Source organism: Takifugu flavidus, chromosome 5 (genome assembly GCF_003711565.1).
Source record: "Takifugu flavidus isolate HTHZ2018 chromosome 5, ASM371156v2, whole genome shotgun sequence".
Classification (NCBI taxonomy): domain Eukaryota; kingdom Metazoa; phylum Chordata; class Actinopteri; order Tetraodontiformes; family Tetraodontidae; genus Takifugu; species Takifugu flavidus.
This window is the reverse complement of record NC_079524.1, coordinates 2,278,255-2,297,928: the sequence shown is the minus strand read 5'-3', so window position 1 is coordinate 2,297,928 and position 19,674 is coordinate 2,278,255. Positions and strand designations below refer to the sequence as shown.

At 48.8% G+C, this 19,674-nt stretch overlaps 3 protein-coding genes and 1 long non-coding RNA gene across 6 annotated transcripts; 2 read left to right on the top strand and 2 right to left on the bottom strand.

Annotated features, from left to right (window-relative positions):
* The first annotated feature begins 214 nt into the window (after positions 1-214).
* Positions 215-2,537, top strand: LOC130525670 (arrestin domain-containing protein 3-like). 2 transcript variants are annotated; one of them, XM_057032694.1, is made up of 6 exons: positions 215-751; positions 835-895; positions 974-1,121; positions 1,211-1,304; positions 1,409-1,665; positions 2,049-2,537. In XM_057032694.1, exons 1-6 carry the CDS (start codon positions 508-510, stop codon positions 2,292-2,294), a joined length of 1,050 nt encoding a protein of 349 aa, XP_056888674.1. In that variant the 5' UTR covers positions 215-507; the 3' UTR covers positions 2,295-2,537. The 2 variants fall into 2 exon arrangements, with proteins under 2 accessions (XP_056888674.1, XP_056888673.1); XM_057032693.1 differs by having other exon boundaries at positions 221-751; positions 832-895.
* A 150-nt stretch (positions 2,538-2,687) lies between these two features.
* On the top strand, positions 2,688-5,247 carry LOC130525671 (arrestin domain-containing protein 3-like). Its single transcript, XM_057032695.1, has 6 exons — positions 2,688-3,466; positions 3,549-3,609; positions 3,692-3,863; positions 3,959-4,046; positions 4,109-4,365; positions 4,666-5,247. Exons 1-6 carry the CDS (start codon positions 3,208-3,210, stop codon positions 4,792-4,794), a joined length of 966 nt encoding a protein of 321 aa, XP_056888675.1. The 5' UTR covers positions 2,688-3,207; the 3' UTR covers positions 4,795-5,247.
* A 68-nt stretch (positions 5,248-5,315) lies between these two features.
* LOC130525675 (uncharacterized) lies at positions 5,316-6,398 on the bottom strand. 2 transcript variants are annotated; one of them, XR_008950546.1, is made up of 2 exons: positions 5,857-6,398; positions 5,316-5,738 (listed from the first exon to the last, which is right to left on the bottom strand). It is a non-coding gene; the product is annotated as an uncharacterized LOC130525675 (long non-coding RNA). The 2 variants fall into 2 exon arrangements; XR_008950545.1 differs by having other exon boundaries at positions 5,316-5,488.
* Positions 6,399-7,460: 1,062 nt separating this feature from the next.
* LOC130525668 (piggyBac transposable element-derived protein 4-like) lies at positions 7,461-10,943 on the bottom strand. The gene has a single exon (XM_057032691.1). It carries the CDS (start codon positions 9,915-9,917, stop codon positions 7,878-7,880), a length of 2,040 nt encoding a protein of 679 aa, XP_056888671.1. The 5' UTR covers positions 9,918-10,943; the 3' UTR covers positions 7,461-7,877.
* Between the last annotated feature and the right edge of the window lie 8,731 nt (positions 10,944-19,674).

Below are 19,674 nucleotides of genomic sequence, written 5' to 3'. Positions count from 1 at the left end.
GACATTCAGGTGCACGATATGACGTAAGAGTCGGTTAGTGGCGGGAAACTGCTCTGAGTTAACAGGTTTCTTCCTGCTTGCTGAGAATATTCCCAGCATTTTGCAGAAGGTTAGCTTGTCTTATTAACTGGTTGAAAGTGAGTATAACGTCTTTTACCACATTATTACTGAGCACGTTTGACCTTTTGACCTTGCTGCATTTGTGTCCGAGGTAAATAAGATTTATTTAAATGTGGCCGGAAAATCCAGCTTCAGATAAAGGAAGAAAAACTTAAAAATAGCTCATAGCTCGCCACAGGAATGTCCGGCTCGTACCAGCGTCATGGCTTACGTGATTGCGTGTGTCAACTACGTGCTGACAGAGTTGACTCAGACCAAAAAACACGTTAGACGGGACGAGACGCCAAAAGAAGTAAACTGAGGTGTTGACGCTTTTGATTTTATTAGATTTCTTTTGTTAGCCTTCATGAGAGATTTTAACTGGTTTCCGCGCTCCTCGGGCTGAAGATGACCGTCAAAAGGTTTTCCCTTGAATACGACGCCGTCAACGGCAAAAACGTTTTTACCAATGGAGACACGGTTAATGGAAGAATCATCCTACAGTTTTCTAAAGACAGTAAGGTCCGCGCGCTTGTTTTGTTTGCAACGGGAGGAGCACGTGTTGAGTGGCATGTCGATGAGGAGACTTTCTGCCTAAACGAAAAATACTATAACATAAAGCATTATATTCTGCAAGAGTCCAGAGAAGATGGTATGTATTCTATCTATGTAGCTATTCACTGCTGTTAGAGCTACTGCTAGCTTGATTTTTGACTACCGGTAATTCTCCAGCAGTTCCTGTTGTCATTGGTAAAGGGAGACATGTGTTTCCTTTCTCTTTCAAGTTCCCCGACAGGTCAGAATTCTTTGTTTTGTCACCGTGTATTTCAAAGGAGCCCTTTTGTCCGTTTACATGATTCTTTCTCATGGACAGAACCATCTCAACATCTTTTAAATTCGACCACGGAAGGGCTCTTCACGAGCTGCGAGTGCAGTTGAAGCAGCCCAAGACGAGGAGCAGATGGATCACAACAGTCATTAACTTCGTCTCCAAGCCAAACGTGAATATTCCTCGGCTGATGGTGCGAAGCTGCCGCCTCAACCTGCCGCTAAACAGCCGCGGAAGAACAAGCGGCAGTTGTGTCATTGTCACTTGGGTCTGTTCTTTCAGGAACCTCAGGATGTCAGCCAGGTGAAGACGTTCCGGTTTGGCTCTGGAAGTGTTCGGATGAACGTTTACCTTGAGCATAAGGCATACAAGCAAGGTAACAAGGTCTCCGGATGGAAGAAGTCTTAAATTATTGCTCATGAAATATGGACTTCACGTGACTCCTGTGATTCTCCACCTGTGTGCGGATCGCTCTCACAGGCGAGGCGCTCCGGGTCACGCTTCGAGTCAACAACCTCTCGAGTCGGATATTGAGGCCGCGGTTCGTTCTGTGCAGTAAACTGGTTGTATACGCCCAGACCTATCTGATAAACGAGCCCCATAAAATCCTGACGGAGAGGTGCAGTGTGGTGAAACCCTACAGGATGGAGACGGTGACCAAGGTCTTCAACATTCCCGACAACCTCACACCCTCCAACCTCAACTGCTCCCTCGTCAAGCTGGAGTACTGGATGAAGGTAAACTGGGGTAAAACCTGGGATGTTTATTTGGTTTTTTAATCAATTTTCTTTTATTTTAGCAGGTGCATTCATGGTCGTTTTGGTGGATAGCTGAAGGGTTTTTCTAATTCCTTTTATCATTTTCCTTTTTTCATCACCCTTTATGTCAAATGTTCACTTCTCTCCTTGTCTTTACGTCCTTCAGGTCTTAGTTCAAATAACATGTCTGACAGGGAACTGAATATCTTTTATATTAGTGTTTCAGCATAAACTGATTCCGAAATCGCATCATTATCGAGGCTCCAGCTTCTACCAGCCAATCAAATATGGTCACTTAGGTGGAAAATTGATCTGGCTGCGACACTTTAATGTTAATTTATTCATTTCAATAAACTCCGCAGGTTTATCTGGATACTCCATTTGCTAAAAGCCCGACGGTGAAGCTGCCCATAGTGCTGCTGCCATCTTTTGATGTCCCGACGACGGAGCGCTCGCCTGCCTCAGCTGCTGCCGCTCTTGAGACGTTTGAGAGCAGATTTCAAACACAACGGATCGTGCAACAAGCCTCGCCGCTTCCAGAAGAGCCTCCACCGGCATACGAAGCCTGTGTGGTCGACCCAACCGGACCACCGGCATATTCCTGCTAATTTTATGCATTCTTGCAAAAGATCGCTGCCATTTTATTTACAGTATCTAACAAGCTTTGCAGTTCAAGTCACTGTGAATAGAAAGAGATTATGGATTCATAATATTCTGCATGCAGCTAATTCTGTCACTGGCTGCACATCATGTTTGATTCACCTCCTGCAGCGACACAGCAAACATACAAATCTTTACCTGTGCTCGAAAATAAAAGGAGACTTTTTGATAATAAATGTATTTAAGAGTTAGCAGCTGTCCGCTAGGATTACTCTGACGAACTTAACCGACAGTTCTATAAATGAAAAACTACAACAAAAAAAGGACGACGTGGAACTTTGAAACTGAGTGAGGACACTTTTTTAGTTGGATTAAAACGATTCTGTCTTCATGACCCGCGATGAAACATCATCACCATTAAAATGGACTAAAAATGACCTTTAGGGTTTCTGAAGCTTTACTGTAGCCGCCACATCACCCCTCCGTGCGGGGCGCACACCTGAGTGCTGACAGAAAGTAGTCCAGACAATATTACTGCCTGTTTGAACCGTCACCGTGGTGAAACGTCTGTATTCTGGGCGTTGTTGTGTATGTGCACGCAGGGCTGCACCACTGCTATCACCGCGACACCCCCATTTAGCTCGCCTCGGCGTTGCGGGTGTAGCTAGAGTTACCTGTGCGAATGTGACACCTGCAGGCCCTGATCATGTGACCATGTGCAGCAGGGATACACGCCACTGTTACGCTCTATTTTCCAGCCTTGAGGGAACCTTGCTCGTCCTCAAACCAAACCAAAAACTGCGTTAGCTGCCACAGAGGATCAAATTAAATGTGCCGGTGCTAAATTTTACAGAAACTGCACAGAGGGGAGGATTTGTGCCTCTGCTACACTTCCCAGGCTGCTTTTCTGCAGCCGGGATCATGACCGTTAAACTTCTCGCTGTGGATTACGAGAAAGTGAACGAACGTGGCGTTTTCTCTCCCGGAGACGTCCTCTCGGGAAAGGTGACCCTGGTGACCAGCAAGGAAATTAAAGCGCAGTGTTTTTCGGTCAAAGCCAAAGGAAGAGCCAAGGTGACGTGGTGCGAGCGGGAAGGACGGAGCGGGGTGGTGCACAGCGACAAGAAGAGATATTTCCATTTGGAACACATTATTCTCCAGGATAAAAACAAAGGAGATGGTCGGTATCATCGCCTCTCTGGCAAAGCGTGTGCGTGGAAAACAAATGCTGACACTGTTTTCTTTTTTCCCCCCAAAATGAGGTTCAGAAATCATCAGTGCTGGAAGGAACGTGTATCCTTTCGCATTTGTGATGCCAAATATGTGCGTATCTGATCAGTTACTCAGCATTTCTCAGCAGCTGGTGAATTCAAGTCACTGTTCTGTCTGGATTGTTGCCCTGCAGGGACATGCCCTCGTCCTATGACGGGAAATGGGGCAACGTTACGTACAGTGTGCGAGCAAAGCTGACCCAGTCGATCTGGCTGGTTCATAAAGCTGGCACTGACTTCCCTTTTCTGACCAAGTCCGAATTCCCTTTTGCCTCCAAAACAGAAATGATGATCATCGGACTGAAGGTGTGGACATGATTTCCATTCGAACCTGTGTGGGATGTTAGGTGTCACCGTCAAATGTTGCAGTAACGAACGGTTTGTTATCTTGGACTTGACAGGAACAGCAGCAGGCAACCAGGATTTCATTTTATGGCTCTGAAAAGATTACCATTAACGTTACCTCTGAAAAGATGGGAGTGAAACAAGGTGGGCACCTTCACAGCTCTCATTTGTCTTGCTTCAGATATGACGACTTTCATCCCCCACAGGTGACGCGTTGGGGGTCTCTTTAGAGGTGGTGAATGACTCGGCGCGCACAGTAACGCCCAGATTCTACCTGTGTGAGAAACAGACTTTTGCAGCTCAGTCAGCGCGGGTGGTGCACACAGACAACTTCCTGTTTGGGACAGGTGAGTGTGTTCCAGCCCAGGCCAGCCGGACCGTCACCATGGTCCTGAGCGTCCCTCCAGACCTGCCCCCCACCTTCTTCAACTGCTGTCTGATGAAGCTGGAGTACAGACTCAAGGTGCTGTTGCCAACACAGACCGAACTCTAGACATGAGACGATGCCTAAATGTTATAACGCGCCACAGCGCCCCACAGTGGCCACGGGGGAAGTGCAGACTGAGTGTCAGATTACAGCACGACCCGCTCTGTGTATTTTTAGTCAAGGCTGCCATTAAGCTAGTTTGACTTGCTTTCTTCTCATTATGTAAACTGAAGAAAATACCATACATGTATTCATTTATACAGTTTTGATTTGCAATAATTTCCCTCCCAACCCCAAAAGCACGTTTTCATTTGTTTTCATGTTTATTTGGTCCAGGTCATTCTTGAGGTCCCTCTGGCAAAGGACATAGAGCTCAAACTGCCTCTGGCGATTCTGCTGGGTGACCCAAAACCACATCAACTAAACCCAAAGAGATCCATTTGGTTTCGAAAGCTTTGTTGTTAGAAGCTACACCCAAAAGCTCCAAACAGCCTGAAAGTCTGTTCACTGTGCGCAGACTTGCTCACTAGATGGAAATAGGTGTCAGCTACTGTTCCACCACTATTTGCATGTATATATTTACAGTAAATAGTCTCAGATCATGTTTGTATTTTACTTAAACCAATCTCTTCAGTGCAGTTAAGTAGCCTTTATCTCCTGTATCTTCACTATAATGATAGATTAAAGTATGCAGGCGTTCCCATGCTTCAGCAAGAAATTTGGTTCATCTTTTATTTTATAATATTGGACACTAGTCAGAGGATTTCAAACATGATTCAATTCATGTTTTACTCAGTTATTATTCATATTACATTGCTGTTACCAATGGTAATAATGGTTTGGATGTTTTTGGACATGTCAGAGCTAAAGACCCTGAATTGTGAGAAATGAATAATAACACGCAAATGTACAGGAGAACATGTCAAATACAGGCGTAATGACTGTGTACCTTATGTGTGTCTGCGTAAAAATTGGGTTGAACTCAGTTTAGAGAGTTAATCTTGTCATTTATGAGACGGGATTCAGCAGATAAATCACATTTAGAAGAACGCGGACCGTCCCAGTCACGATCCGCAGCAGCAGAAAGACCACAGTGAGTCAGCAGAAGATTCAGCCGCTTCTCGTGCTCATCTGTGTCCGTGCACTCAGCAGAAGGAAACTATTGAACAAAGACACATTCATGACTCCAACAGTACAACTGGTTCTTGAGCAAGTTCTTGAGTGAGAGCAGAACCATGTTCTCATGAGAGGCTCTGTCCCTGCCCAGGAGGGGAAACATGTTGAAAACATTTAAGGGGTTGGATCCATCATGGAAACATTAGATCTGTCTCTTGTAACACCACATTCAGAAAGAATCACTTTGGGCAGATGAAAACTGACAGCGGGTCACTGAGAGCAGACCTCAGGAGCTGTTGCACAAATAAAAACACACACACACAAAAGGAATAAAAAATAAAATACACCGTTCAAACGTTGCATTAGCATGAATTAGCCGTGTGCGCCTCCTCCCCAGAATCATGATCATACTTGCTGTAGCATCAGCGCGACTCCTGATTCTCAGCAGAGTGGTGCGCACAGTCGGTTGGTGTGTGGTTGTGAGGGACGCGGTGCGACCGTGCTTCAGGTCCCAGACGTGTGCACCTGTGTGAGGACACATCCAGAGGGACGCCCTCGTCATGGACCTCATTGCATATTTGGCATCGGTTTACATCTTGGCAGTGCTGAGGCAGAGCTTGCCTGGTAACTGCTCTTGTGTGCAGCATGTAGGCTGTCAACACACACACACACACACACACACACACACACACACACACACTCACACACACGCACACACACACACACACACACACACACGCACAAACACACACAAAGGGGAAAGGAGGTGTGGCTTCTGGCACCTCCTACCTCCGTAGCCAGAGTGAGCGCCATGACAACCATGCCTGCCGGCGACTCCCTGTCTTCATCTGCCACGGTTGCTATAGTAACCCCCCAAAGGGGCTCCCGCAGATCAGCAGGACTGCCGTCCAGTTGACTAACCCTCTCCCAGCTGGGGAAAAGGCTGAGGGAGACCAATGTGTGTGTGTGTGTGTGTGTGTGTTTGTGTGTGTGTGTGTGTATGCGTGTGTGTGTGCGTGCGTGCGTGTGTGTGTGTGTGTGTGTGTAGGACAGCAAAGAAGAGCCTGGGGTGGGAGAGAGACGGAGAGACAGAGTAATACTGTTTTTCCCTCCTGTACTATCTGCATCTAATTGCACTGCTGCAGTGTTTTAGCGTTATTATCTTTTTAAAGCTCTACATCCCTGATTTTACATAAATATCAATCTTATCGTTGTAAATCTTTTTTTCAACGTGACTTTCAAGCTTGTCTGTAAATACCATCTTGTCACTTTTTCTATATTGAAATTTCAATCCGTCACCTTGCGCCATATAATAACACCTATAACAGGATTATAGCGACTGTAAACTATATAACAACGTGTCATAATATTCTAATTATAGTGACTGTAAATAACTGCTTTAATCAAAGGGAAGTGAGTTTAATTCAGCTGTTACGTTGATTTCGAGCTGCTTTGAATATATTTGCATGCTAGTCTCAATAATAATAACTTAATAATAATAACCTGATTACCGGCACCAGAGGCCCATTTTAATGCGTGATGAACTTATGTATTAAAACGGGCCAGAACTAAAAGACCCAGCATGAATGTGTGTTCTGGAGGAGCTCATCTGGAGTGGGATTTCTCCCTCTGATGAATAAACGCCACGCTTTCCTCCATTTAACTCTGACTTCCTGCTACGGCGGCGGACTCGTCCAACACGCCTCGCTTCCCCCCTCTGACCCCAGATGCTCCCGATCCGGGTGGCTCCGTTTTCCTATCGTGCTGGTAACGTACCACTTTTGGGGTTTGGACCCAGAATCACAGACGACTGCGTCTGGAGTGTGTTTGGAAAGTGGAACGGCACTGCCGGGCCCGCTGGTTGGACAGAACCGAGGGACTTTTTCCACTCTGTAATTGCTCCAAGCTGTGTCCCCCGAAGACCCAGAAAACACGTGTGGACGAACAGAAACGTTCCAGATGTCATGAAAAATGACTTTTTTTTGACGTAAATAAGCAGGTGATTCACAAGGAAGGCCATAATGAAGTTTTTATTTTGGAAAAGCAGAGAGATAAACTTCCCATAGTAAACGACTTCTGATCTATTACAAGTGCAGAAAAGTTGATTTCTCCTTTTTCTTATAAAATCCTTCCGATTACTTGCGATGTATAAAAAAGTGACACAAGGCAATTATGTCAGTGTAACACACGGCGAGTTGCCAAAAACATTCTCTACTAATTCAAATAAACTAACAGTTTCTCCGCTTGGTTTCTATAGGATATACGTGCAGTAATAGATCCTAAATCTAGCTCTACATAAAGTGTGGGGATATATTGTGCACTTGTAGTGGTGACCTTTGGAATTACAAAGAGTCGCGGCGTTTCCAAAAGTCCGTCAACACGCGTCGCGTGATGGAATACACAAAGGTCGTTAAAAAAAGGATGGTCCGCGTTCATTTATGAAACTCAGAGAAGCATCCTCCCCTGCACAGGTGCACGTTGCATATCTTGCACCCGAAGACGCTCTCGTGTCTCAGTCCCTTGTTCGTGCAGTTCCTGCAGCGGCGAGAGCGCTCCGACATGCGCTCCAGACGGTGCCCGTACTCCACGGGCGAGTCGGCGTGCCGCTTGCGCGCCGCCCGCTCCATGCCCCTCGCCCCCTGGTAGTCCCCGATCAGCTGCTGCGCCAGCCGCACGCGGAAGTGGCGCTGGGTGAACTGCTTGCCGTTGAAGCCCGCGGGCGGCGTGCCCCCTCGGCTCTCCCGCTGGATGATGTAGGCGTTGACGATGCACAGGTTGACGTAGAACCACAGGAAGTAGCGCCACCACTTCTTGCACGGCCGGCCCACCTGGTAGCACTCCCTCAGCTGGTCGCAGAGGTCGACGCCCCTCATGTTCTCCTGGTACAGCAGCAGGGGCAAAGGTCGCGGCATGCCGTACGAGGCGCCCGAGCTCTCCATGCTGTCGCTCTCCTCGTCCCCGTGCGCCTCACCCTCTCGCTGGTCCGGGCTGATTCCCACGATACCTGGAGCGGAATTGGTGGACAGGCAGCTGACCACCTTCAGGTCCCGCGTCACCGTGGCAACCAGGTTGCCACGCTGGCACTGGTAGAACTCACCCTGGGACAACTTTCCGACGTTACGGGGGCGGAGGACCTCCGGGTACCCTTTCCGCCCCGGCTGGGTGGGTCCGCAGGCGTAAATTCCATTCCTCAGCAGCCGCTGGAGGAGGGGCACTGAGGTGAAGAAACTGTCCATAAAAACATGGTGGAACTGACCTTCCAGGCCACGCACGAGGGAGGTCACAGCCCTGTAACCCACGGAGGCCGCCACCTCGTCATCGACGGGCCTGCCCACGTAGATCTTGGCGCGGTGGCAGTAGCCGGACCGCGAGTCGCACAGCATCCACACCGTCAGCCCCTTCCTCAGGGGCTTGGCGGGCATGCACTGCGCCGGGGAGAAGCGTCCCTTCGTGACAATGGAACACTTGTCCACGGTCAGGCAGCGATTGGGCACGTAGGCGTCCCACATGGTGTTCTCCACCACGTCCAGGAGAGGCCTGACTTTGAAGAGGCCGTCGTAGCCGCGCTCCCCGCGCCCCGGCTCGAACTCGCGGTCGCACAGCTGGAGATACTGGGTGAGTTTCTCGAAGCGCCTGGCCGTCATTGTTTTTTTAAAGCCGGCGTTGCCTATGAAAATATCACTGGCCCAGTACATGCCCGTGTCTGGAAGCTGGTTGATGCCCATGAGAATGTTCAGGCCCACGTAAGCTTTCATCTCTCTGACATCTGTGGGGTGCCAGTGGGGGTCTGACTTTCCACTCCTCCGTTGCCGGTAGAGGGCGTATTTGTTTGTTTGTTCCACCATGTGTTCAAAAAGAGAATCTGGGAAGAGTATCCGGAAATAGTCACGGGTGTCAGCATCGTCCCCCAGCGAGTGCTGCGGGCCACAGACGGCGGAGAAAGGTTCGATGGAAATGACCTGGTCGGGTTCGCCCCAGAAGTCGGGAGAGGCGCAGTCGTCGTCCAGGTCGTCTCCAAAGCAGAAAAAACTCCTGCGCTCCTCCTCCTCCAAATCGGAGAAATCAATATCCGAATCGTTCGAGGTGGCGTCGGAGCAGTTAGTGGAGGTAGAATAATAACAGTCCTCTGCGTATTCCTCCTCGTCGTGCGCGATCCCATTACTCCCAGTGACCAGAATTATGTTGCAGCCTCCTCCTGCGATGAAGCTGGCCGCGTCCGCGGGCTCCGCCGCGGCTGCCGCGAATCCATTCTCGCCCTCGCCGCCGCCGACTCCGCCGTCGTCCTCCTCCTCCTCCTCCCGCACTTCTTCTTCCTCGTCCGAGTCCGGCTTTCTGTACGGTATTTCAAACCACTTCACATCGGCTGAAAGATTAAGCGGAGAGTCTCGGCCGTCGCACGCCGTGCTACTTTCTGCGTCCGCGCTAGTTTCCAAAATAGTAAAAAGCTCTCTCCCTTTTCTTGCCGTCGCCATGTCGGGGTATTAAAGTGCCCCTGCATGAGTGGTTTTTTATGTATTTTTCTCCAACGTGGGGAAACAATCGCACAAACTGGCCATCCGAAACGAACTGATGTGCACTTAACGGCAGCCTCCTCTTGAAAAAACTTGCTGGTCGCGGACCTATGCGGCGTCTTTCAGCTTGATTCTCATTGTTTCCGCTCCTGGGTTTCTGGGCTTTGTAGCGCAGTGTGGCCGCAGACGTCAGAAGCTGCATGCATGTCCTGCTTTGTAGGGCGTTTTGCGACTGCAGCTGGTGGGGTTGCTAGTTCGCTAGGCTGGCAGATGGCCGCTCGCTGTTCTAATGCCCGCTGGCATTCACCGCCATCAATAAGCCGGATACCCATCTCTGAGGCCGTGGAGACACGAAAAAGTGCTGCGTAAAACCCGACATGACACATCTCGGAATGTCCGCTGCAAGTCTGTCAGAGCCGGACATGTGAAAAGTTTGTCGGATCACCCAATAAAGCCCCCCCATTTGACCACGATCTGTGCATTATTAATACTCCCATGCTGCCGTGATGGACGTGTGATCTTTATTATGATGCTTCAAAGGCACAAAGGGGGATTAAAAGGCAATGATGTGTGGCCACGCTGCTCCTGGTTCACCCCTCCGCTCATCACAGTGCACACTCCACACAGAGAGGGCAGCAGCTTGTTCATTCATAAACATGCTTCTTTGCTCTGGCAGGTTCCTACATGAATCTGAAGCGCTATAGGCTATTGTAGAATCAGGGACCTCCCTCTATTTTTTGAATGTGGGCAGACACTGGTGTGCTTCTCACCGGTGCTCAAGGCTTTCCCCCACGAGGATGACTGACCCACGCCGCGGCAGGCCCCGCTCGGATGGCGCCTTTTCTCGTCCCCGTCAGCACGCGGGTCAAATCGAGGCACCTTTTACGCGACCCTCTTCATTTCCCAGAAGGAGAGGACTGTTGGTGCAGTTACTGATGCAGGATGTGGATGGATCTGCTTCGGAGCCGCAGCGTTGTTGCATATTTAATGTATTTTTTGAAAAAAAAAAAAAAAAAAAAAAAGTCTTATGGTGAAAAAAAAGATATGTAAAAAAAACAAACCCCAAACAAAACACAACTACAATGACATTGATTTATACACCGGCCATGGATATTAAGCTCATTTGGGAGGAGACCGATTTGTTTTGTGTGGGGGGATGGGCTCCAGGAAGTGCCCTTTCCGAATACTTATCAGTGTCCTGAGTGCACGGCTGGCTGAGCACTGGTTGCTGCCCCGGGGTCCCGACGCAGGGCAATTTCTGCCTGTTTCCTGCCTATATCGTTACCCAAAATTCTTGTTCCCTCAGAGGTGTCTCGCATGGCTTCTGGAGGCCGTGTGCTTGTATCTGCAGAGGGAGAGTGTGAGCAGGGCGCTGGGAAACTGTACGCTTAGGAAACAGTGGAAAATGAGTGCGGCTGCGGACCTCCGATATCCAACCCAAAAATAGAAGTGAGGGGAAAAAAAATGTCTCACTCCAGCGTTTCCAGGCCCCTGGAGCGGAGCACTGCAGCAGACCCCTCAGAGACTCCCGCGGTGGGGCGGAGAGACGCCGACCAATGAGGGCCCAGACGCTCAGTGTGTGTGTGTGTGTGTGTGTGTGTGTGCGGGATGAACAAATGGTGCAAGCACTGCAGCTTCTGCTGAAGACAGACCAAAGTCTTCCCTCAGCCTTCCTGTTTCCTCTGCCTGCTTGAGTGGATGAGAGGCGACAATCAGACCCTCTTCAACTGTCATTCAGAAACTCAGGTAAGAATCAAGCTGGGGAGAATCATTCAAACAGACAGTTTGTTAGTGCTAATATGGATAAATCTGGAAAATCGTTGCTTTTGTATCCGCCAGCAACTCCGAGGGATGGGATGTGTAACACTGACCTTGAAAACTACTCACCTGGACATCGCACCTTCTCAAGTGGCGGCAGCGCCCCCTGGTGGTCTGGCCCGCACCAATTAATGGAACAACGAAAACAGTACAAATCACCAAGCTAACCCAAACCCAGGGTCCGTGCCTTGCTGTTCAAACACTCACGTCACACACGCATATGCATTAGACACGAGTTGTTTTTCTCTATATAAATATTTCGAACTTGGGCAATCAACATTTATTTATTTATTTATTTATTTATTTATTTATTTATTATTTATTTATTTATTTATTTATTGTTTCATCACGGAGAATAAAAACCTGCATTTGGGGCACCATCCCCACTTTGGCCACTAGGTGGAGGTAAACTACACAATACAGAAGACGGAGTTCTCCAGCAGGCTTGATCCCTTTGGTAGATTAAACCCTGTAACTTTTGCGTCCCAGCGCCTCTGTTCCAAGCTCAAATGCTTCTCAGCGCGTCTCCAGGACTCGCAAATACGATAAATGAGACCTCGGATCTGGTTTAATGCATCACAAGGACACTGAGATGTTTGTGGTTGGAATCAGTGCCTGGCTTATTTTAACGTCACCTTAAAGCCATCCCTTAATTTCTTTCACATTTCACTTCTAGATGACAGTAATTAACGACTTAAATGTTAGTACGAATGTTTAATGTTGTTTGATTGAAGACATCGTGCCACCGGGACCGAAAATTACAATATTGTGTGAGAAAAGCCTTTGAATCCCGCATCTGATAGTTATTATTGCATGAGTCATTGGAGGGTTTTGTCTTGTGAAACTTTGCTGTTTAGTGGCTTTAAAACCCTTCTTTAAAATTATTGTATTCGGGTTATTGCACTTCTGTTAAGGAAGCGACCCACAGTTATGTTGTTGTTATGTGAGGGTATTCCCAGAATGATGTCATTGTGGTAAATATTAAAACAAACAAACAAACAAACAAAGCCGTTGTCTGGATGGGCAGAGACAATAGAAACAAAAGGAATTCTTTTGGAAAGGTTTGTCACGGATCCTCCACGAATGAACGTCTACTTCCAGATGTCACAGCAAAAGTTCAACAACATTTGAGGAGAAAAACGTTCAGTTGAACGCACACATAAGCGCATTTCATGTAAGTCAACAACAACAATAAAAATGAGCCTGATACGACGTCAGAATGGATTTGTTTTGCCAGCCGATGGTGCCCGTGACACCCAGGTGGGCCCTGTCGGGACTTTTTATTCCCTACTAGATGCGCCACATTCGTTTACACGTTACTTTGGATTTGATCCAAATGGAAATTCAAATGCAAAAAACTCGACTTGTGTTGGGAAACAACGAGGATGCAGCCGGCTGAATTCAGTGTGCTGGCAGATGTTTCGGCTCTGCTCGGCTGACTTCATAATTCAGTCACCGATATTTATCAACAGGAGCTCTCGTAACCAAGAGCAACGGCGGAGGGCTGCGTGAAAATAATAAACCATTGGACTTAATCGATGATGCAGGATGCGTCACGCACAAAGTGGCAGCGTTTGTGGGCGGAGTCTGTTCAACTGTGCGTCAAGACATTTTAATCCCAAATACAAATCTACCGATTGTCCACTGGTGCCATCTACAGGGATCCCGACTCGGATGCTTGTTGAGAATGAAGTGTACTCGGATCTGGAGCTGGGTCTCACATGTGCGACCATACTGCACCCTGAGGTCAAAGGTTAACCCTCCAGACCAGGCGGCGGCCCCGGAAGCAGAGAAAGTTCCAGTTTGAGGAAGCTTGTAAGTCTCTTTCTGACTGGGCCTTTTTTATCTTCCCCGTTGGAGGGTAAATCCACGGGCCCTGCGGTTCCGTTAATGGTGCCGCCTCCTGTCAGGGCAGCAGAGGGAGGAAGTGACCACATATGGACCTTGTTACCGTCGCTTGATGCACACTTGAGGTCAGCGAGGGCTGCGTGGGGTGGTGCACGTGAGAGGCGCTGCACTAATAGCTGTAATCCTGCTGCACGAGCGCTACCCCGTTACTAAAGTTGCATTTGTTGGTCCTTACCGCTGTAATTAGCTCCACTCGCTACCGAAGCGCCTATATTGGATTTTCCAATTGAAACAGTTATTTAAACACTTTTGGGTTCGGGCTGCTGAAAGACAACAGCCAGCAGTAACGGAGCGGGCCCGTGTTTATCCGGCCCATCTTTCATGGAGGTGCCTTGAGGTGAAGGCGATTCGCCCGTCTCTCCGTCGTTAATGGAGAGAGTCTCCAACACGAATCTAAACATTCTCATGGCTTTGGCAGACAGAAATGATAAGGGGGGCATATTTCACACTGGGGGGGGGGACCTCACATCCCTCTGCGAGTGTTTGTGTTGAACAAAAACTGTTTCCTGGGCTCTCTGTAAACCGTAGGTGATTCTTCTCACCGGTTATCTCCAGAGCTGCGGTCTAAGCGTGGACAGAGGATAACACATCTGCTCCAGGCGCTGTTTGTTTCAAACTGTCAGGCGAAAACCTCCGCAAGAGACGGATGGCAGCCGAGGGCCGCGTCTTTCATCCTCCGCTCCCAGAAGTGGGTTTTCAGTGGGTTACTTCCAAGATTGCTTCCAAGTGATCGAAGTCGCGGAAACGGGTCCGCCGGCGGATTCACAGCGAGGAGCTGGGGGAGGTTCTAACGAGGAGACATCGTCTCCGTCGCCGGGCCTGAGTCACGTCTGTGAGGCCGAGGAGGGGACAGAGGAGTCTTTGTGGCGCTCTCGGTTCCCACATCTAAAAGCAGGTCTCATCTGGGCTAAAGTACTTTCTCTCAGCAGTGGAGGAGGCACAGAAACGCCCAGGTGGGGACACGGTGCGTGACGAATGTCGGACTCCCTCATGTGATCACCCGGAGCGGAGCTTTAGGAACCCTAAAGGTCTCAGCACCACCTCTTTGGTCCATGTCACATGTTTCCTGAACTCCTAGGTCAAGTCAGCTGAGGCAGCCGTGAGCGTTTTGTTTTGCACGTTTACCAGGGTTGGTTTATTTTCAGTGCCGTTATCTCGCTCTGTTAGCACAAGCCCAAGCCAAGGGCCCCTAAGCTGACAGCCGGCCCCCAGCCTGCGCTCATCGGGTCAGCGGAACGCCATTACGGACCGCCGCAGCAGCTCTTCCTGCTGCAGTTCCAAGTAAATACAAAATATAAACACATATGGGGGACTGTTAAGTGACTAAGATCTGGGGAGGATGATACTGAGGGAGCAGATCTGGGGGGGGATTACAGAGGAAGGGAGGTTTGCATAATCAAAGCTAGCATGTAGCAAGCGCTGACGCACAAACAGGAGTGAAGTCACACCGTCTATGAATTTCTCATGAATGTTGAGCTAAATTACACATCCTATCATGATTATACAGGGTGGGTGGTTTAATAAGAATGAACTTCTGTCCAGTCCAGAGGAGAATAGTCTCAACAAAAATGACCCTCTGTGCTGATATTGAACCTTTAAAACATCCCTCACAATGACAAGTTCTCACATTAGAGTAATTTACAGGTTTTTAAATAGGAAAAAGCCATTAGGCACTCCTAACAGTTTTGACCTGTGACCCTTTACACACACACAGAACACACACACACACACACACACGCACGCACGCACGCACACACACACATTATTTTTAACAGGTAAAAAGCTTTTTCCTTTATTATTATTAAATTATTCTCTGTGTGAGTCGATTCTTCACTGCTGCATTAACTCAACCCCCCCCCCCCCCCCCCCCCCCCAACAAACGCTCCACCGTTGACACACTTTAGCTGAAGACATAGGTGTGTGTGAGCACTACCGCCTTCGTCTTTACGGACAATTCAGTGTAGATAAACAGTTTGAGGAAGAAGGTCTCTGAAACCGAAAGTGTAATCGTTCACCTTAAAAGGTTGCAAAAGAAAAAGTCTTGGGCTCTGATGAACAGATCTGACCTGTCAGGACATGGGCAGGTAGCTCTGGAGGGGCCCCCTGGGCTCGGGCCCCAGCTTTTGTCTCTGCGTGAATTCCCAACTGGGATGGGGGATTGGAGTGTTTTTGAGGTCAGGTCAAAGCTCCGGGGCTCTTTATCATGCGGTTCCTGTGAGGTGTGGCAGAGCACCAGGACTGCAGCGTTCCCAGCAGACTGACATCTGTTCCCCCTGTATCCCAGCCACGGCGCCCCCCTACGTCACTGGTTCGTGCTACGTGTTGAACGGAGTCAGGCCGCGTTCCATCGTGGCGTTGACCTTCTGCAGCGTCGAGCGGCGTTAAACGAGATTACCTGGATTACCCGCGCATACTGAAGATGCCGTCAAGGATGTTGCTGCCATCTGTGTCATCCCAGAGGAGGAACACGCTGCAGCCACAGACGTAGGTGAGAAATGTCCCAGAGTGGGCGGGACTTCGCTTAATGTCTAAGGCCAAATGAGAGGAGGCGGAGCTCACTCATTCCCACCTATTATCATGACAGAATGGGTGATTATAAGATTATGACAAAGCAACGTTATGAAATCAACTTAAATGCAGAAAATGCTGTAGTTTTCATGCCAGGCCAGTAGTTGGGGGTGTGTTTTGTCTGATGTGAATCACTCTACAGCGAGTCCAGAATGCTGCTGCTTCGGTGCTGAATAAAACCAGGTCAAGGGAGCATATTAGTCCAGTTTTTGGCTCCTTGTAAAATGAAGAGATTTTAAAATCCTCCTCGTCAAATATAAGGCTTGTTGTGGTCTTGGCTCCCTCTCATTTAAATGCACTCATATCTCCTTATAAGCCAAACAGGGTGTTGTAAGTAAAACTACAGACTTGCTGGCAGTTTTAAGGGTTTCCAAAAGTAGTGCAGGAGGCAGAGCCTCACGTTTTCAGGCATCTGTTCTTTGGAAGCGGCTCCCTGTCTGGATCCGGGAGGCGGACGCAGTGTCAGTGTTTAAAACCAGACTTAAACCGTTGCTTTTCAATAAGGCTTATAATTAAAGTGAAATGCTCGCAGTTCTGCTGCTATAGGCTCAGACTGCTCTGACAATGCTCCCACACCTCCCTCTTGCTCCACTTCCTTTACCCTTAAAGTTTATCTATAACATGCATAGTACAGCCGGAACCTGCCTCGTTTTCTCTAATCTGGCTGATTCTGGATATGGTCCATCAAGATCTGAAAGTCGAGTGGAACCACAACTCCGCATGAGGACATCTGAAGATACACCTGGGCCCATGGACTTCCGGCGCTACTGTCTTACATGGAAAAATCATGGACTGTTTTTCATATGCAGTATATGTATATATATCATATATTACTTGTCTCCATGTGTGGCTCTCCTTCAGGCTCCTTCTTGTTCTTCCAAAACAAACAATGTTGGTTATTGTCATTATTGTTGTCGACCAACCTGCGCTTGAATGGAAAATGGATTGATTGCAACAGTAGAAAACATTGTTTTCCTCGTTTGCATGGAAATGGAGGGTGAACCAAAGAGGTCTGAGCTGAATTTGTTCTGCAACAGCCCCCCCCCCCCCCCCCCCCCCCCCGACTGAAAACCCTGTTTCTGCGTAAAACCTTCTCAAAAGCTTCTCCTGGAAAAGTCCGTCCTGTTGTTAAACGACCTCCAGCAGCGTCATTTTCGTTGCAAAACACCCGATTGTGCGGTTGCCAGAGTATGAACGTGGTCCGTTTGATACCCTAAACCACGAGCTAGTAATTAAAATTATTTATTTCTGTGTTGATGTTTTAATCCTGCTCATGAACACATCCGAGGTTCCCACAGACCTACGGTGCCTCGTTGTTTGCAGTCTTTTAAGTCAAGCGTCGTAATTGTGGGAGGCGTAACGGAGCAACGGGCATCAGTCAGGATTTCAAGTTATCTGGCGCGTTCGTATTGGCCAGAAGTCTGACGCCACAGACGAGCGTGCGTGAGGACACAGCTGGTGATTTCTGGAACTGTAGTCCGGTGGGGCTGACTGACGGTAGAATGGACGGATCAGCCCAAGTCAGACCTGAGGGAGACGTTTCCCAGCATCGAGGATCAGGCACGTTATTGGGGTGGTTGCTGTATGGGAGAGGCTGGAGGGCGACCCTTGGAGGCTCTCAGCAGTTCAGTTCTGACTTCACAACTGCAATGGTTCCTGGCATACTTTCAACCTTCCCCATAGGATTTGGTCCGTATTGATTTAACATCATCGCACACTCGCTGCAGATTTGTCGGCTGCACATCTGTGATGCAAATCTACTGTTGCACCAAACACTGAAGGTGCTGTACTGGACTGAGATCTGGTGACTGTGGAGGCCACTGGAGCCGCTGGAGCACAGTGAACTGATAGTGATGTTCCAGAAAACAGCTCGCATGATCTGAGCTTGGTGACATGGTGCTATATCCTGCTGGATGGAGCCATCAGAAGATGATCCTCTGTGGTCATTAAGAGATGGACATGGCCAGAAACAATACTCGGGTAGGCTGCGGCGTTTCAACAGCCTCCCATTCTTCTCCGACCTCTCACATCGACAAGGCACCACAGCCGCTGCTAACTGCACGTTTTCGGAGATGGTTGTGTGTGAAAATCTCAGCAGATTCAGCAGTTTCTGACACTCAGACCAGCCTCTCGATTCCCCACACCTAGATGCCTAAATGCATTAAGTTGTGGCCATATTGTCTAATTAGCTAGTTATGTTAACAAGCAATTGATCATGTGTACCTAATAAAGTGGCCGGTGAGTTTATACCTCCAAACAATATTCCAGGAGACCCTGAAACAACCGCTCACAGGAACAAAGACACACAGGCAAGAGATAAAAAGCCTCAGAAATGGAACCCGGAACCTCCCTGGTGTCACGTGTGCGTGTACAAGCAGGGTCCGTTTAAGAATCTCTCCACTCAGTGAAGACTTATATTAACACGCATCATCACTCAGCCCTACAAGCACGAGCTCTTGTGGTAAGTGTGTTGTTCCGACAACGGCGCTGTTCCTATGGCAGCTCTGAGGGATGAGGTGTGTGTTCCAGCCTGTTTGGAAAGCTGCCTGCTGGACACGACTGGACACGACTGGCTGGCGGAGCTGAGCCCGTGTTCTCACTGGTGCAACGGAGCCGCTACATTTTAGGGTTTCCCAGAAAAAAGCCTCGTGCGCGAGAGGCGCGTCGGGACGTGAGGGACACCATGACACAGGTGGTAAACGTACATTAGTAACTGAGAAACTATTCCATAAACCTGAAGCTGAGTCACAGGAATGGGAGGCTTTTCTCTTCGTAAACGCGTCATAAACCTTTAGTATAGTGGCGTTCCACCCACAGGTCCAGACACTTTTGGCCGGACCCGTCCTAGTTTGGCTCGGACGCTCATGGGAGTGGCACGAACCAGGCTGTCGAAAACAGGGGAAAAGACTTCAGACCGATCAGGCTCCTCTATGAGAAGCTAACTCTAAAGGAAGCTAACTCTAAAGGAAGCTAACTCCCGGCTCGTCTGTGGCTGGAGTGAAACGGTGAAAGGCGGAACGCCAACAAGCTGCCTGGTCCTGCAGCTTCTCACAGCGACGGACACTGTTTGTTCCAAACTTACTGGCTAATCTGTAACAATTTAATATCCCGTTCACATGAAAACGAGGCAGAAAAATCAATCAAAAATGCAGCTGACGCAGGACCTTTGGAGCCACGGCAGCTGCAGACGCACTGATTTCGTCACTTTTCTGCATCTGGGTATCAGTTTCACTTCAGATCCATAATCCAGGTTTAGGCTCTACGACTTTTTGGAAGCGGTCCGTGATACGCAGACATCTCCCGCCGCAGGCTAACCAGCGTGGAGCGAGATGTCCTCGGCACAACCTACAAAACCCACCTTCAAAGGAGACACGCAGCGCCCCAGTTCTTGTGCCCTCAGGGGCCTGTCTGCTGGGAGTATGTT

What these genes read in the sequence shown, in the direction of transcription:
- LOC130525671 (XM_057032695.1), top strand. Translation starts at nt 3,208, where the DNA reads ATGACCGTTAAACTTCTCGCTGTGGATTACGAGAAAGTGAACGAACGT. An exon ending in GGATAAAAACAAAGGAGATG is followed by an intron (nt 3,467 to 3,548) that starts GTCGGTATCATC and finishes CCCCAAAATGAG; the next exon opens with GTTCAGAAATCATCAGTGCT. An exon ending in AAAGATGGGAGTGAAACAAG is followed by an intron (nt 4,047 to 4,108) that starts GTGGGCACCTTC and finishes CATCCCCCACAG; the next exon opens with GTGACGCGTTGGGGGTCTCT.
- LOC130525670 (XM_057032693.1), top strand. Translation starts at nt 508, where the DNA reads ATGACCGTCAAAAGGTTTTCCCTTGAATACGACGCCGTCAACGGCAAA. An exon ending in TCTTTCAAGTTCCCCGACAG is followed by an intron (nt 896 to 973) that starts GTCAGAATTCTT and finishes TCTCATGGACAG; the next exon opens with AACCATCTCAACATCTTTTA. An exon ending in GCATAAGGCATACAAGCAAG is followed by an intron (nt 1,305 to 1,408) that starts GTAACAAGGTCT and finishes TCGCTCTCACAG; the next exon opens with GCGAGGCGCTCCGGGTCACG.
- LOC130525668 (XM_057032691.1), bottom strand. Translation starts at nt 9,917, where the DNA reads ATGGCGACGGCAAGAAAAGGGAGAGAGCTTTTTACTATTTTGGAAACT.